Here is a 19,023-nt window from a genome sequence, read left to right as displayed (position 1 = left end):
GATTATATATATACTTAAACTTTTACAGCTCCTTGTGTTGTGTTACAAGCTCTTCAATATTAGTCCTCATTAGCCTCACTGCTAGTGAAGTAAAAGTCCCACTATGCCATGAATGATAGATGCCAAATTGGAGTGCGAGTTGGTGGTGTGTCAGTGACTGAGCGGCTGTGCTAATGACTGAGACTGAGCTAGTGACTGAGGTAGTGAGCTATTAACTGAGAGGGAGACGGAGCCCTCCAGTCAGTGGCAGTGATCTAAATACTTGCGGCGATGAGGGTGTTGGCAGCATTTTGGGTGCGAGTCTGCCTTGGGCCTCTCTCCTGATAGGTGTGCTTGATCCATCACCTACTATCGATCTTCTTGCTACATCTTTGCCGAGCGGTGTGCTAGCAACAGTTTATGCCAGCACAGTTCTCACTGCAACTGACACTTGCAATGTTACGAGAACATTGCACAGGTACCGCTCATGGTCAAATACAACAGTCAACCATGCTTGGCAAACAACTGTATTCATGTTCAGGCAAGCAAGTCTAGCAGTTTTTCCATGTTTTGGACAAAATCCTGACGTTACATGACATCATTTCAGTATGAAGCTGCAACTCTCATCTGTATCTTTGAAATATGACACCATAAAACGTCAACACTTCTGTGCTTTTCATTTATAAATATGAAGTTATGATGAATGTAAATATGAAGTTGTCCTACCAGCAGCAACAGCATGTTCAAAGAGCATTATTTTCCTTTCTCTATGCCTTGAAGCATGTCCCTTTTATGTCCCTTTTCATTATGTAGAACAGGGAAATAAGAACCAGCCAATAAGAAGGGTGCAAAATTATCATCTTCATTTGAGTCAAAAACTGCCATATACCCAACAGTCTGTGACTGGGAATGTTATCATGGTGGGACAGCCAATCCTTTGATTTCTCCTTTGCTGGCCAGTTTTTCAGGTAAGGCCTCATGTGATCAATTTATGACTTTGAGATATTAATGTTGGTTCAAATTCTGAAGGTGGCAGGGGTAAAATACAGGGAGCGAAAGGCTATTTACAATTTGTACAGAAAGCAGATGGCAGTTATAAGAGTCGAGGGACATGAAAGGGAAGCAGTGGTTGGGAAGGGAGTGAGACAGGGTTGTAGCCTCTCCCCGATACTATTCAATCTGTATATTGAGCAAGCAGTAAAGGAAACAAAAGAAAAGTTTGGAGTAGGTATTAAAATCCATGGAGAAGAAATAAAAACTTTGAGGTTCACCGATGACATTGCAATTCTGTCAGAGACAGCAAAGGACTTGGAAGAGCTGTTGAACGGAATGGACAGTGTCGTGAAAGGAGGATATAAGATGAACATCAACAAAAGCAAAACGAGGGTAATGGAATGTAGTCGAGTAAACTCGGGTGATGCTGAGGGAATTAGATTAGGAAATGAGGCAATTAAAGTAGTAAAGGAGTTTTGCTATTTGAGAGGATATAAAATGTAGACTGGCAATGGCAAGGAAAGCGTTTTTGAAGAAGAGAAATTTGTTAACATCGAGTATAGATTTAAGTGTCAGGAAGTCGTTTCTGAAAGTATTTGTATGGAGTGTAGCCATGTATGGAAGTGAAAAATGGACGATAAATAGTTTGGACAAGAAGAGAATAGAAGCTTTTGAAATGTGGTGCTACAGAAGAATGCTGAAGATCAAATGGGTAGATCACATAACTAATGAGGAGGTATTGAATAGAATTGGGGAGAAGAGGAGTTTGTTGCACAATTTGACTAGAAGAAGGGATCGGTTGGTAGGACATGTTCTGAGGCATCAAGGCATCACCAATTTAGTACTGGAGGGCAGCGTGGAGGGTAAAAATCGTAGAGGGAGACCAAGAGATGAATACACTAAGCAGATTCAGAAGGATGTAGGTTGCAGTGGGTACTGGGAGATGAAAAAGCTTGCACAGGATAGAGTAGCATGGAGAGCTGCATCAAACCAGTCTCAGGACTGAAGACCACAACAACAACAACAACAACAACAACAATGTTGGTTAAGTTCACGAAGAATTGTCAGCCTGACATTTTTAGTAGTATTTCTTTATTTTTTACACATTTACTTTTTTGTCTTCTTCTTCTTTTTTTTTCCCAATTTTCTCTCTTTGTAGTTTTCTCCATCTCCTTGTGTGCTTCACTCCTAGTCCTTAGTTGCACTGTTTTTTAACTTCTCATTTTTCTTTCTCTTAACTCATCTTTATTTGTTACTCTGTCTTTCCATCATCGGACTGAAGCTGGGAAGTATATACCAACAAACAATCTTTAATCTGCTACTCTCTGACTAGTGGATGTTTAACTATTAAAAAACGCAGTATTGGCTGATTTCGGAAAAGCCATTCTCAAGTCTGCATTCACTACATGCAGCTGTATAGCATATGTTCCCATTATATATTGTGGGAACCATTAACCGAGTGCCCTGTGTAATAAAGAACATAAAAAATCTGACAGTACACTTGTGAGCACCCAAATGCAAACTCTACTAATTGTCAGATCAATAATTTTGATAACATTTGCCATGATTGAAAGTTTATGAATTTTATTTTCAAAAGTAAGATAAAAGTCAATATTTTCGGTGCACAGTAGTGGTGGTGTTTTGCAGCTTATGTGAAATTTGTTGAAAAGGAAAAAGCATTGTGGCAGGTCTACATCACAATACCACTTGTAGAACAATGAAATGAATTTAACAGCTATTGAGTATTAGCAGATACGCAAATAATTCTGCATTTAATTTCCCTGTTGTAAAAAAATCTGTGGGGTGTTTTCCTTTTTAGGGTTTTGTATCTCAGTCAAAAAACCCTAACCATTATAGGATCACTTTGTTCTCCATCTAGCTCTCTGTCCAACTCATAAGACCCCTTTTTCGTAGGAAGTGGTAGATGTATCAAGATGGTATAAAAATTTAAGCTTCCAAGTTGATGCAATTGAAAGTTGTGGCCATTCATGTCACATATTTCGATACTCGTGAACTGGCTTATCAAACCCTGTAGGGTACTTACCATTGACATAGAATCATAAAATTCAGCACGCAGTAAGGTTTCATAGTACAAGAAAAGCAAAAAATTCCAAATCCCTTGGCAGTGTAAATAAAAAAGCTTTTAAGTCAGTGCAAATGAATGAGATGAGATGGCCAAACATGTCACATACGATGATACTTGCAAACTCACTCATTAAAATCTGTATGTGAATTGTCTACATACATATCATGCCTGGTGGTCTAGTGGTAAACAGTGTACTTGGAAACCGAGAGGTCATTGGATTGGATCTAGATCAGACTATGAATATTTCAGTCATTGTTTCAACCTAGTTTTCACCTCTCATTGATGTGAGGAGTCACCTGAAACAACATGTGGTTCAGAATCCACATTAAACTGTAGGTGGGTTAGGGACACAAAAGTGTCTGAAGTGACATCCAATAGAAATACTTGCACCAGGCCATTGAGCCATACAAAATTATTATTATTATTATTATTATTATTATTATTATTATTATCTATATGCATAATTACGTTTGTAAGAAACCCTCAGAGCGCAAGTCCATTTATACGCGTCTGGCCTATTTTCCGTATCATGGTATTCTGAAGATTTGCAAGATAGTTTGTTACTTTTCTTGGTAATGGGAAGTCATTATCATGTGTACTGGAAAGTGAATTTAAAATGTTTTCTCTATTAGATATTAAAGGATACCTAAAGAAGATGGAAAAATAAATTTGTTGTTTATCATTGTACTACACTTGCTTAAAACTTTCAAGATAATTCATAAACCGTTGCTGATCTTTCAGTGTGTTTATTGTAAATGTTAAGTACAAAGTCAATTAACCTGAACACATCACTTGCCACTAACTTATGTTACTCATATGTGTATGTTGATTAATAATTCTGTGTGTTTAGTCATGATACTATACTTAACTTTGAACTATGCTAGTTTTGTCTGTAAAGTTAGCACAACTAACAGCAAAAGAGCAAGTTCTTGTAAAATATTTAAAGAAGATTTAATTTTCATTACTTGCTTGTTCTGCAGATTGATTTTGTGGCACATGATGAGATGCCTTATATGACAGAAGATGGCACCGATGTATATGCACGACTAAAAGAAAAAGGGATGTTTGCAGCCACGGAACGAACAGAAGGAGTTTCCACATCAGATATAGTGGCAAGAATAGTGCGAGACTATGACATTTATGTACGAAGAAATCTTGCAAGAGGATATTCTGCAAAGGAGTTAAATGTTTCTTTCCTGAATGTAAGTTATTATTTCATTTCTAGCTGTTACTTCATGGTGACGTAATACAAATAATATTATTTGGCAAACCAGATTGGTAATATGGCCATGATGGCAGCACAATTGTGTTGATGCCCGAAAAGAAGGGAGGGGAGGCAGTGACAGCATACACTCTAGTGCTTTTACAAGTGGAGTTCTGAGGCACAATACATGTCTTTAAGCACCACTGAATGAAGTACCCATTTAGAACAAGACCAGTAACATAACATACAATATTTCTCAGAGAAGCTGCCCATAGTGCTTTGCACATAGTGTCCCTAAAACTACCTTCCCCAATGTTGTCGCTATTTTCCACAGCGCTGACTGTTGATTTGTTGTCTGCTGTTTCAGCCTCGGGTGATAATCCCGGCTCTTTGTTCAAGTTTATGCCAATTGATTTTATTATATTTTATTCAGTTTCCTGGTCTGTCACATTGTCTCTACTCCATTAGCTATCACACACTCTTTTGGTGTGACACGTGGCCTTTCGAGTCTTATAATGTCACAACACTAAAAGCTAATATGGCAGTTGCAAAAGCAAATTGATTGTATGGGCTAGTGATCAGTCTTTTGGGTTATACTGTGTTCATCATAAGAATAAATGTCAGGTAAACATTACACTATGTATTTTCCTGCATTTGCTGGAACCTCATTGGATTTCGTTTCACGTGGAGCAGAAGCCAATCTGTCTCGAGCACAGTCAAGTACGAAAATGAGGATATGTTTAATGCTGTGCATTATGCATACATCGACTCAGCGATAATACAGGACAACAGCTTTACCGGTGCATTTTACTTGGAAAGCACTGGCCAGCACCTGGTCCAACTAAACTGCAGTGATGTGAACAGTTGTAGCAAAGACGTAACTGTAATTTAATTCTTGAACAGAAGGGAATAATGGTAAAACACAGGCATACACATCTTAGGTGATCCAAAGGAAAACATGCTCTCGATCTTAGCTAACATAGTACTGTAATTAAAAAGAAGAGTGATGAAAATTCCTGATTTTAACAAGGGTAATTTTTCTCCATGAGCTATATGCAGCATAAAAGCACACTGCTGGGACTTCACCGTGTAGCTAAATATTGAAGCCACTGAAGGTATTATAGTCAGTCATTGGGTAATATCTGAACTTCTTCCTTATTGGACTCCGAGCAAAGCAGTATATTTCAGTATTGCCACACTGATAACGAGGCGATTGACAACAGGATCCCAAGCCACCAAAAAGTCCACATTTCCTACTTCTCCTCTTTTACGATGTGCTGTTCTGCATTTTGCCATCGTTCAGCAGTGATGTGTCAACAAGCTTTGTGCATTAGTTCGAGTAAGTTTGGCAGCTTAAATGTCTTGTTATTTCTCGCGACAAATCCCTTAACTTGGTTCCAGATCAATTCTATTGGGTTCAGATAGCAGTGGTATGGTGACAACTGTAAAAATACAGCATTTGCACCGTGGGCTCGACGTTGTGAAAATTATTTTCCATGATTCTACAATACTTATCACTCTGGCTCTTGTGAGGCCACATCTGTCCTATAAAACAGTGGTCATATTCAGACAAAAAGTTTTTGATTTTACATTTTTCTCCAAAAAATCTAATTGTGTAATGTTTTTTAACTTCAAAATTTGTAACAATCTTTTATAATATATCGACAATTAAGAATGTGTGTTTGCAATGAAAGCCAGAATTCTGCATGTAATATGTAATTAGAAACTAGAAGACGTGCATTTTTCTTGAAAAAATGATTGTTAAGAATGAGTTAATTACCGTATATTGATAAATTTCATATTTAGATGTCGTATGTATTGAAATGCAACAAAAAAAATTTGTTGATCACACTGAGTTTCGAACTACCACCCACCAGCCCGCTCGATTATCAAGAAACGAGACTATCAATTATGCCATGATTACAGTCGCAATCACATCTCTAATATTTATTAAATCGTGTTTCTCTACAAATGTCAGAGCTCATTTTTCTCTGTAATGTTGTGGAAAAACATTAAGAACAACTTGTTTCTAGCCATTAGTGGTGCTCTGCACGCGTTTCACTACGAAACACGAAGCAGTGTCATCCATTTGTGCGGTACTTATGAACAATGAGACAATCACAGCACAAGTGGTGCTTAAAATAAAAATTACATAGCTAAAGTATGATTAAGACAAACTTTGATGGCTGTTAATACATCAGAAGGTCTTAAAGTTTCATTTACAGTGACATAGTAGTAAAATCTCTAATACGTAAGTTGGACCTACTTCCAAGAGCAGAACAACACCGGTGTACAAGAGCTATGGCTGCTGACAATCATTGTGTTTGTGTTTGTTTACATCAGATTTATTCTTATGATGAATGGAGTATAGTAAAAGCTGAGGACATGTGTTCGATCACTAGTGCCAGCTTCAGATTTTTTTGGTGGAAAGGTCTGGAAAAAGGTCTACTCAGCCTTGTGAGACCAACTGTAAAGCTACTTGAATATAAAATCAGCAAAATTGATGCACAAATCATGAAGTAGTGTTACATTGACAGGTTCTCTTCAGAAAAGATGAACATATGGTGTTTATTTAAGAGCAGTAAAAGCATCAACCATTATTTTTTCAGTTTCACATGAGACACTTGATTTATTATTACTACAGACATTATTCTTTGCAAGACTCTGGACTAGTTCTATGAAATTTGGATCTATGCCAGGAGTGGTCAAGATTTTGGCTTGTGGGCCATGCCCGAGCCCAAGCGCCAAAGCACTCAGCCTCACATTCCCCAACTACCACACCACACTATCTGAGCGTGAGGAGGGAGAAGAGGGCAAAACAGTGAAAACGACACATTTAAACGACAGTACATTCATACTGTGTATGACTTGGTCTTGTATTCAACATTTCTCAACAACACAAATCACAAACAAAACAAGTTTTCAGTATTAATTGATTTTTGTGTGTGTGTGTTTGTGTGTGTGTGTGTGTGTGTGTGTGTGTGTGTGCTGAAGATGTAATATAATTTATATCTGGTACAAACTATTGGCATACTGACAGACGCAGACAATTTTACAGAGTTTTGCACTCAAGTTGCCTCATAATCGTGAAGTACTGTAGCACTTTTGAAACATCATTATCAGACTTGAAAAATCTACGTGAGAAAAGCAATGTAGTCGTCCTGGAGGGTTTTAACGTAAAACAGTTTGTAGTTAAAACTGGAATTACCTTTCAGATCAATTGTTAAATCTGCACAGGCTCTGGTGCACTTTCAACTGAAATGGCAAACTGTCTTGAAAATAGATGTAAGATAGACAGTGTCCTCAAAACCTTTGTTGTTGTTGTTGTTGTTGTTGTTGTTGTGGTCTTCAGTCCTGAGACTGGTTTGATGCAGCTCTCCATGCTACTCTATCCTGTGCAAGCTTTTTCATCTCCCAGTACCTACTGCAAACTACATCCTTCTGAATCTGCTTAGTGTATTCATCTCTTGGTCTCCCTCTACGATTTTTACCCTCCACGCTGCCCTCCAATACTAAATTGGTGATCCCTTGATGCCTCAGAACATGTCCTACCAACCGATCCCTTCTTCTGGTCAAGTTGTGCCACACTCTTCTCCCCAATCCTATTCAATACTTCCTCATTAGTTATGTGATCTACCCATCTAATCTTCAGCATTCTTCTGTAGCACCACATTTCGAAAGCTCCTATTCTCTTCTTGTCCAAACTATTTATCGTCCATGTTTCACTTCCATACATGGCTACACTCCATGCAAATACTTTCAGAAGTGACTTCCTGACACTTAAATCTATACTCGATGTTAACGAATTTCTCTTCTTCAGAAATGCTTTCCTTGCCATTGCCAGTCTACATTTTATATCCTCTCTACTTCGACCATCATCGGTTATTTTGCTCCCCAAATAGCAAAACTCGTTTACTACTTTAAGTGTCTCATTTCCTAATCTAATTCCCTCAGCATCACCCGACTTAATTAGACTACATTCCATTATCCTTGTTTTGCTTTTGTTGATGTTCATCTTATATCCTCCTTTCAAGACACTGTCCATTCCATTCAACTGCTCTTCCAAGTCCTTTGCTGTCTCTGACAGAATTACAATGTCATCGGCGAATCTCAAAGTTTTTATTTCTTCTCCATGAATTTTAATACCCACTCCGAATTTTTCTTTTGTTTCCTTTACTGCTTGCTCAATATACAGATTGAATAACATCGGGGAGAGGCTACAACCCTGTCTTACTCCCTTCCCAACCACTGCTTCCCTTTCATGTCCCTCGACTCTTATAACTGCCATCTGGTTTCTGTACAAATTGTAAATAGCCTTTCGCTCCCTGTATTTTACCCCTGCCACCTTTAGAATTTGAAAGAGAGTATTCCAGTCAACATTGTCAAAAGCTTTCTCTAAGTCTACAAATGCTAGAAACGTAGGTTTGCCTTTCTTTAATCTTTCTTCTAAGATAAGTCGTAAGGTCAGTATTGCCTCACGTGTTCCAGTATTTCTACGGAATCCAAACTGATCTTCCCCGAGGTCGGCTTCTACTAGTTTTTCCATTCGTCTGTAAAGAATTCGTGTTAGTATTTTGCAGCTGTGACTTATTAAACTGATAGTTCGGTAATTTTCACATCTGTCAACACCTGCTTTCTTTGGGATTGGAATTATTATATTCTTCTTGAAGTCTGAGGGTATTTCGCCTGTTTCATACATCTTGCTCTCCAGATGGTAGAGTTTTGTCAGGACTGGGTCTCCCAAGGCCGTCAGTAGTTCCAATGAAATGTTGTCTACTCCGGGGGCCTTGTTTCGACTCAGGTCTTTCAGTGCTCTGTCAAACTCTTCACGCAGTATCATATCTCCCATTTCATCTTCATCTACATCCTCTTCCATTTCCATAATATTGTCCTCAAGTACATCGCCCTTGTATAGACCCTCTATATACTCCTTCCACCTTTCTGCTTTCCCTTCTTTGCTTAGAACTGGGTTTCCATCTGAGCTCTTGATGTTCATACAAGTGGTTGTCTTATCTCCAAAGGTCTCTTTAATTTTCCTGTAGGCAGTATCTATCTTACCCCTAGTGAGATGAGCTTCTACATCCTTACATTTGTCCTCTAGCCATCCCTGCTTAGCCATTTTGCACTTCCTGTCGATCTCATTCCTTTTTGCCTGCTTCATTTACTGCATTTTTATATTTTCTCCTTTCATCAATTAAATTCAATATTTCTTCTGTTACCCAAGGCTTTCTACTAGCCCTCGTCTTTTTACCTATTTGATCCTCTGCTGCCTTCGCTACTTCATCCCTCAAAGCTACCCATTCTTCTTCTACTGTATTTCTTTCCCCCATTCCTGTCAATTGTTTCCTTATGCTCTCCCTGAAACTCTGTACAACCTCTGGTTCTTTCAGTTTATACAGGTCCCATCTCCTTAAATTCCCACCTTTTTGCAGTTTCTTCAGTTTTAATCTACAGGTCATAACCAATAGATTGTGGTCAGAGTCCACATCTGCCCCTGGAAATGTCTTACAATTTAAAACCTGGTTCCTAAATCTCTGTCTTACCATTATATAATTTATCTGATACCTTTTAGTATCTCCAGGGTTCTTCCATGTATACAACCTTCTTTCATGATTCTTAAACCAAGTGTTAGCTATGATTAAGTTGTGCTCTGTGCAAAATTCTACCAGGCGGCTTCCTCTTTCATTTCTTAGCCCCAATCCATATTCACCTACTATGTTTCCTTCTCTCCCTTTTCCTACACTCGAATTCCAGTCACCCATGACTATTAAATTTTCGTCTCCCTTCACAATCTGAATAATTTATTTTATTTCATCATACATTTCTTCAATTTCTTCGTCATCTGCAGAGCTAGTTGGCATATAAATTTGTAATACTGTAGTAGGTGTGGGTTTCGTATCTATCTTGGCCACAATAATGCGTTCACTATGCTGTTGGTAGTAGCTTACCCGCACTCCAATTTTTTTTATTATTAAACCTACGCCTGCATTACTCCTATTTGATTATGTATTTATAACCCTGTATTCACCTGACCAAAAGTCTTGTTCCTCTTGCCACCAAACTTCATTAATTCCCACTATATCTAACTTCAACCTATCCATTTCCCTATTTAAGTTTTCTAACCTACCTGCCCGATTAAGAGATCTGACATTCCATGCTCCGATCCGTAGAGCGCCAGTTTTCTTTCTCCTGATAACGACATCCTCTTGAGTAGTCCCCTCCCGGAGATCCGAATGGGGGACTATTTTACCTCCGGAATATTTTACCCAAGAGGACGCCATCATCATTTAATCATACAGTAAAGCTGCATGCCCTCGGGAAAAATTACGGCTGTAGTTTCCCCTTGCTTTCAGCCGTTCGCAGTACCAGCACAGCAAGGCCGTTTTGGTTATTGTTACAAGGCCAGATCAGTCAATCATCCAGACTGTTGCCCTTGCAACTACTGAAAAGGCTGCTGCCCCTCTTCAGGAACCACACGTTTGTCTGGCCTCTCAACAGATACCCCTCCGTTGTGGTTGCACTTACGGTACAGCTATCTGTATTGCTGAGGCATGCAAGCCTCCCCACCAACGGCAAGGTCCATGGTTCATGGGGGCGTCTTTGTTCATATCCATTGAAATTTGTTGCAACTGAAAATGGATTAATGGGTGCAACTTCAGAAATTTTGCTATTTGTACCACCAATTTCTTCAAGTGCTCCATATCTGCAAAGTTAGCACAAAGTGCTTCTTGATCTACAGAACAATGAACCCCATCTGTCTATCATTGTGATTTTTTGCTCTTCCACTCTTATATAAAAGTTTAAATTCTTTCTGCATGGTACTATAATGTCGTTTTGTGCCAAATAAGCAGTTCCTGTCACTTAATGCAAATTGAGAATTATGAGCCCTCTCTTCTGTCATTTCCATTCATTTTGAGGGATTGTGCCAATAGATCACTAGACTGCCCCTGGACCTCTGAACATAGTACATACCATGAACAAATAGCGAAGAGTAAACAGCGCTGACACCACAATTCTGCCAAACTCGGAGAGTTGTACTGACCACAACATGCTGCACCACAATGCTAAACGAAATGTCATGCTGTTCTGAATACTTCCGAGAACAATAGAGCAAACCCAAATGACAGGCCGGGCCGTAGTCTTCTCGTGGCCTGCACCTTGTGCGCGTGTGCAGTTTGGCATATTGTGGCTGCCCCTGATCATGATGGTATGGCATTAGTAGTTAGGGAACCATTTTGCTGCAAAAATTTTTCCATGGAATGAAGAGGGGAAGGTTGGTGCTCCTTAGTTAATTTAAAAGTTCAGCTTTGTCTCTACATTTCTAACTTTTTCCTGCCCATGTCTGCATGATAATCCGAAGTTCTCATATTGTAGCCATAGAGGAGAAATGGCTACAAAATGAAACTCTGCATTCACAACAATGAAATGTTGCCTTGCACTGTTGTTTAATAATAATCGTCAAATAACGTGATATTTCACTATTTATTTACTGTGCAATGAAATGTTGCCTTGCACTGTTGTTTAATTATACTCATCAAATAATATACTCATCAAATAATGTGATTTTTCACTATTTGTTTACTGTGCACTGTTCATTAAAAATAAAAAATAACTCCTATATTTAGGCTCTTTCCGAAACAAGATTCCAGTGACGGACAGTCTTATCTCAAGAGTTCCTTTGCTACCCTGAACGTATAGTTTTTATGCGACGAAAGCAGTGATGGTTTTGCAGAGACGGTTTTCTCCACATCGTTAATAATATTGCAGAAATTTCCATTTAGTAATACACGTATCTACTTCATCATTTTTGTGCATTTTACTTGTTCTTCTTTGGGGCAGATACTTGAGTCCTGCCTTATGGACTGATGACCTAAGCAATTTGGTCCCATAACATCTTACTAAAAATTTACTTGAGTCCTGCTCCACTCAGCATTGTGTCCCTCCTTCCATTGACTTCACTCAATCTCCAATTTTGCTGTGGCTGGAAAAAGATTTTGTAAGAATGGGACTGACAACGACTGAACAAAATTGTTCAAGGTGACAGAAGTGCAACCCTTGCACAAATTGCTGCAGGTTTCAATGCTGGGCCATCAACAAGTGTCAGCGTGCAAACCATTCAGTGAAACATCATCGATGTGGGTTTTTGGAGCTGAAGGCCCCCTTTTGCACTCTTCATTACTGCAAGACACCAAGCTTTATGCCTCGCCTGTGCCCATTAATACTGACATTGGACTGTTGACGAGAGGAAACATGTTGTCTGGTCGGACGAGTCTCGTTTCAAATTGTATCAAGTGGATGGATGCGTATGGGTATGGAGACAACCTCACGAGTCCATGGACCCTATTTGTGAGCAGGGGACTGTTCAAGCCGGTGGAGGTTCTGTAATGGTGTGTGGCGTGTGCAGCTAGAGTGGTACAGGACTGCTGATACATCTAGATGTAACTCTGACAGGTGACATGTACGTAAGCATCCTGTCTGATCACCTGCATCCTTCCATGTGTATTATGCATTCCAACGGACTCGGGCAATTCCAGCAGGACAATGTGACACCCCACGTCCACAATTGCGACAGAGTGGCTCTAAGAACATTCTTCTGAGTTTAAACATTTCCGCTGGCCACCAGACTCCCCAGACGCGAACATTATTGAGCATATCTGGGATGTCTTGCAAGGTGCTATTCAGAAGAAATCTCCACTCCCTCGCACTCTTACGGATTAATGGACACCGCTGTTGGATTGACGGTTTCAGTTCACTCAGCACCACTTCAGACACTAATTGAGTCAATGCCACATCGTGTTATGGCACTTCTGCATGGTTGCGGGAGCTCTACACGATGTTAGGCAGCTGAACCAGTTTCTTTGGCTCTTCAGTGTAATTCATTCAGAGTTATACCTCAAAATGTTTACAAATAGTTATGTGCATCCATTAATTTTTTTTTTTTTTTTTTTACTCTTCCAGGAGAAAAAGTTCCGCTTGCAGAACAAAATGGTTGAACTAAAAGATAAAGGAAAGCGTGTAATGGAGAATATTGGAGAGAAGAAGGTAGATATGTTACAGAAGTGGGAAGAAAAATCACGTGAATTCATTGATACTTTCCTCCTGCTGTTTGGGCGGGATGGCCCCTTGGTAAGAAGAATGAAACGCACTGTACACCGAATTCGAAATGAGGTCTGTTAAATAAGTTACATTTATTCAGCATTGTTTTGGTGTGCAACTGTACCAATGCTGGGTATGTCGGCTTAAAGCACCTCGAGTTTTGTCAGCATTTTCTCTTGTAAGGCAATGTACTGTTTCCATTTGTACAACTGTGTTTGTGTTGTGTATGTGTGATTGGACTATGTCGCATGTGTAGTGATGTATGTTTATGTGGGTCGTATTTTTACTTGCAGTTATAATGTAGAGCTGTTGGAAAAGATATATTCACGTACACTTGGATGCACTGTCCAGATAATGTATTATAGAACATCTCAGAAATGTGAATGTTAAAAGTGAAATAGTGTGCATTTGTCATTTATTCCACCACTGTTTAGGTAGACTGATATAAAACCTGACTTCTGGCTAGCTGCCACAGGTACTTAGTTTGAATTCTTCACATAAAGCAGCAGTAAACTTTTCTTCTCATCAGTACTGAAAGTATGACCATCTACACAAATTGGTGACATTGTAGGATGCTGAAGTTTGTGGACCAGTTGTTGTATTCTTATTGAGCGGTTTTGGAGTTGTGTAAGCTTGTGGTCTAGTAACAATATCACACAGAATAAGTGAAATGTTGGGAGTTTAAGCCCATTTTTTCCTGGATTTTTCAAGGATGCTCTTCTATTCCATCAGTCTGACTGAAGATCAAAGATGATTTATATCACTTTCTGACCTGCTAACAATGGCAAAACATTTCAAAAAAACATTTCACAAAAAATCTTGCAACTGTCTGTCCTACTCAGATCGCTTTCTGCTCAAGTGTTGCCCTCAGTGCTGTGGACAACAGCCATTAAGTCACTGTGTGATGGGACTGACAATCTACACACCTGATTATATGACATATCACATCTTGCACAGTGATCTACAAGGGAATGTGGAAACTCCTAAAGCTTTTTGAATAAAACGAACTTCATTAACATTCTACATCTTTGTTCTTCGTGTCTACATATTTATTACTCAACATCATCTCCCGGGTGACAAACATATTTCTCCCAATGAGGAACCAATTTGTTGATACTGTCACTGTAGAATGTTTGACATTCATGACAGAGCCACAACCTCACCTCTGCTTGCACCGCTTCATCACTATTAAAGTGAAGTCCTTGAAGCTGTTCTTTTAGGTTTTGGAAGCAGATAAAAATCACACGGGGCAGTGTCAGGAATGTATGGAGGATGATCGATGACAGTGATCCCAAGATATGAGACTTTACAGATGTCGCAATACTCGTGTTTGGTCCGACGTTGTCATGCTTAAGGAGAATGTGCTCTATCTGTAGACGGTTGGAAACTCGGTTTCAACTCACTGTTTCTCATGTACTGACATAATTACATTACACACCAGCATGTTACAAGCTACAGTTCAGTGACCTCTTGCAGCAGAAGGTTGTGACTTAAGTCAGCGAAGTTGGAAAGTCGACTGAGTAATATGTATGACACATAATATGTCAACTGATATTGAGAATAGAATAAAAAATTAAGAGGCATTACTTTTCAACACACCCTTGTGCAGTGTGTGTTGCTGCACTTGGCTTTGACAAGCATAAAATTATTTATTTTTGTGATGTGAATTTGCACATGAAATATTATTGATAAACTGAATGAACACTGTACAGTATCAACAGTGGTTAGATTATTAACTCCTGCTGCATACAACATGAAGGAAATTGAAATATTTAATTTACCGCCACATTTAAAACGTACCTGGGGAAAACTCACAGGCTGGTGCGTAAGTCCATAATAGTTTTGTTTGCATATTATCACTCAGATGGATGTACATGTATTTATCAGCTATGTCTTTCTGCTTGATGTTCTAGTATTGTTCTTCCCATTGCACATTGAATTTAGTGTGTTTAAAGATGATGAGAGTTGTTCAAATATTAGGAAGTGGAGGGTCAAGTGAAAAGTCATATTGTTTGCATTGGGTGGGATAATTCAAATTATTTGTGCCACATGTGGGCTGAGTGCCATAAGATAAAAGCCAGAAAATAGTTTTCATGTATCAAGCAGGATCAGTTTGAAGTGAATGATTCTCCACATCCAGGAATGCCTATAGGCTTTGATGAAGATTATTTAAATAGTTTAATCCATGATGGTTCATGCCAGTGTTCTTATAATTGACAAATGTGATCAGCTGCCACCATTTAACCTTCTTGTGAAATTGATGTTTAATGTGTAAGGTTCGAAACCAGATTATGGGGATAATGTGATCTAATTTGCTGAAGGGGGGGGGGGGGGTTGGAAGATCTAGTGGCCTCTCATCAAAATATAGTATCTGCTATCTGCTGCAGGCTAATGTATGGGTCTAGGACAGGATCAGATTTTTGGTGACAATAAATAATGTAGCCAATTCACAAAACTAGAACTCTCAATTTATTGTTTATGTATTAATTCTGTAGTGATCGTATAACAGTATTACATGTAAACTTGAACAATGGAAAATCCAGGTTGGGATGGATTGCTACTCAACATACAGGGGAGTCGTCGAGTGGCTGACAGGCACTGTGAAAAAAAAACTGCTAGATATTGTACAGCTATCAGAGTATGTCTTTCATCAGATAAAGCAAGCTTCTTCATTGTGTCTATCTGCCACACCGTGCTTCATCTATGTGGTGAGTAGCTACTTATCCTCTACCAGGCGGCTTCCTCTTTCATTTCTTAGCCCCAATCCATATTCACCTCCTACATTTCCTTCTCTCCCTTTTCCTACACTCGAATTCCAGTCACCCATGACTATTAAATTTTCGTCTCCCTTCACTATCTGAATAATTTCTTTTATTTCATCATACATTTCTTCAATTTCTTCGTCATCTGCGGAGCTAGTTGGCATATAAACTTGTACTACTGTAGTAGGTGTGGGCTTCGTATCTATCTTGGCCACAATAAAGCGTTCACTAAGCTGTTTGTAGTAGCTTACCCGCATTCCTATTTTCCTATTCATTATTAAACCTACTCCTGCATTACCCCTATTTGACTTTGTGTTTATAACCCTGTAGTTACCTGACCAGAAGTCTTGTTCCTCCTGCCACCGATCTTCACTAATTCCCACTATATCTAACTTTAACCTATCCATTTCCCTTTTCAAATTTTCTAACCTACCTGCCCGATTAAGGGACCTGACATTCCACGCTCCGATCCGTAGAACGCCAGTTTTCTTTCTCCTGATAACGACATCCTCTTGAGTAGTCCCCACCCGGAGATCCGAATGGGGGACTATTTTACCTCCGGAATATTTTACCCAAGAGGACGCCATCATCATTTAATCATACAGTAAAGCTGCATGCCCTCGGGAAAAATTACGGCTGTAGTTTCCCCTTGCTTTCAGCCGTTCGCAGTACCAGCACAGCAAGGCCGTTTTGGTTATTGTTGCAAGGCCAGATCAGTCAATCATCCAGACTGTTGCCCATGCAACTACTGAAAAGGCTGCTGCCCCTCTTCAGGAACCACACATTTGTCTGGCCTCTCAACAGATACCCCTCCGTTGTGGTTTTACCTACGGTACGGCTATCTGTATCGCTGAGGCACGCAAACCTCCCCACCAACGGCAAGGTCCATGGTTCATGGGGGGTACACCTCAAAAATTTGGATGCAGTCAAACAATGGAAATTCCGTGATGGAATAACAAAAATATCAAAACGCTAGATTGCTACTGTGTTGAGTTGCAGACAGGCAAAATGGAAAAGAATACAAGAAATATATCAGCTTTTGGACAAAGTCCTTCCTCAGTAATAGGACACTCGCACATATTCACACAAATACAACTCGCATACAAATGACCACTGTCTCTTAGTGCCAAGGCCTCACATTTTTCTGCGTATATGGTGGAAAATTATCAGAGGCTGATTTGAGGGCAATAGAGGCGGATCACCGTTGGATTTTGGAGTAAACCGAGTTGGTCAGGTTTCAGTATTGACTTTGGACTGAGTCTAATTTGTAGGGTTATTGACAAAAAAGTGTGTTCACTGTAGGGATCAGGAGGAGAGAAGATCTTTAACAAGCCCAGCGTGACTGAATATGGGGCAAAAGATTAGGACCTTTGGAAATGGCTGATGCTTCTGTGGGACCGAGGCTTTTGGAGGACAGGTACATGACTTTGTTGCAGGTCAGTTTAGGCTCTGGGATCTGTAGGGGGCAGCAGGGAGTTCTGAGGGTGTGGTGAATGTAGTAGTTCTGCTAGGTAGATTTGGAGACAGTGAGGGGATGCAAGGAAGATTTGATGGAGGCTTTTGTAGTGGTGATGAGTAGTGGTGGTCAAAGGCAGGAGTATGAGGTGAACAGATTGATACTTTTTTGGAGGGGAGGAGGGAGCAGGGGCATTGTGCATGCTACTCTAGTTCCTGGAAGGCAAGGGTTTCAACCTGGGAGATGGTATGCAGAAGAAATTTAGTTGTGGTAGATATGAATGTCCAAATCCAAGAGTGAAATAAATATCCCCCATGGTTATTAGTAAGCCCAGGGCTATATTTGCATTTGACACAGAATCCCTGATTCAATTTCAAACAAGTGTTTTCTGAATCTTTGAATGACTACTGTAACTTTGTTTGCTTACACTGATTATACCAAGGCATTATACTAAGGCATTTGACTGCTTGGCTATTTTCAGTGACAGTGTTCTTATTGCTTGTCTGTCAAATCAATTTTTAGATTTTGTTGTAGAGCTTTTTGCCATTTTTAAACATGTGGTGTGAATTAGAAGAGATCAGTGCAAGGTCTTCCTCATATGCTTAAATTCCCTTAGCACCCATCAGAGGATTCAACAATGATATACATTGAACAGAATGGTTCAGAAAATCCAGATTAGCCTCCTCCTTTTACAATTTCAAGGGAAATAGATATCACTGATTTGGGTACCATGGCACATGGTTATTCATAGGAATGAGCAAGCTGACAACACAACCAGGAATACTTGTAAGGAACATGTGGGGACACAGTGAATCTTGCACTAGATGCTATCTTCTAACACCACAAAAGAAAACTTATGCATCAGTGGAAGAATATATGGCTGGAGATACAAAGCCACACACTGTACCATGTGGGGCCAACTACAAGGCCATGGCAGACATAATTCCAGTCACTCAGATAGGAAGTGGCACTAACAAAACCAAGAATAGGACACTGCTGTATGATGTACAGCTGTCTCCGATGTGGAGAAGCAGCCCTGGTTCATGGTGTATGTGACATGCCAGTTAGTGTGCCATATCTTGACTGACTGTGTACTGTATTCAGTGAAAAGAACAGAAATTTTCCTGAACAGTAACCTACCAATCATTTAACGAAACAATAAGTTGTGTGTACAAATAGTTTTAAAGTTTTGCATGTTATCTGGTCTCCTACCCGAACTATCAGGTACAGCAAGAAATTTTTTGTGTGCCTCAGTGCAGATTACTAATTGATCCTCTCAATGAGGAACCATCCATATTCCTTAGTAAAATTGTTGTACACTTTGACTCTTTTTACATTTCCTGTTGTAAGAGTTTCCAACAAGTTCTACTGTACACATATTTACTATATTATAACCATAATTACATGAATTGCAAAAATAGTATGAGCTCTTACGATCCGGATGCCA

General features: G+C 39.5%; 1 protein-coding gene across 7 annotated transcripts in view; it reads left to right on the top strand.

The window, feature by feature from the left end:
• LOC126235838 (choline-phosphate cytidylyltransferase A-like) overlaps nucleotides 1-19,023 on the top strand; it is a 116,718-nt gene that overhangs the window by 75,945 nt on the left and 21,750 nt on the right. For 5 of the 7 annotated variants that reach the window (XM_049944695.1, XM_049944696.1, XM_049944701.1 and 2 more), the window contains 2 exons: nucleotides 4,039-4,260; nucleotides 13,221-13,430. In XM_049944695.1, the coding sequence (XP_049800652.1) occupies nucleotides 4,039-4,260; nucleotides 13,221-13,430 (432 nt within the window). The remainder of the gene's footprint in view (nucleotides 1-4,038; nucleotides 4,261-13,220; nucleotides 13,431-19,023) is intronic. The other 2 variants (XM_049944698.1, XM_049944699.1) reach the window with 1 other exon arrangement.

The sequence above is a fragment of the Schistocerca nitens genome, chromosome 2 (assembly GCF_023898315.1).
Source record: "Schistocerca nitens isolate TAMUIC-IGC-003100 chromosome 2, iqSchNite1.1, whole genome shotgun sequence".
Lineage (NCBI taxonomy): Eukaryota > Metazoa > Arthropoda > Insecta > Orthoptera > Acrididae > Schistocerca > Schistocerca nitens.
Note: the sequence above shows the minus strand (reverse complement) of the source record. Positions and strands in the feature narration are given on the sequence as shown.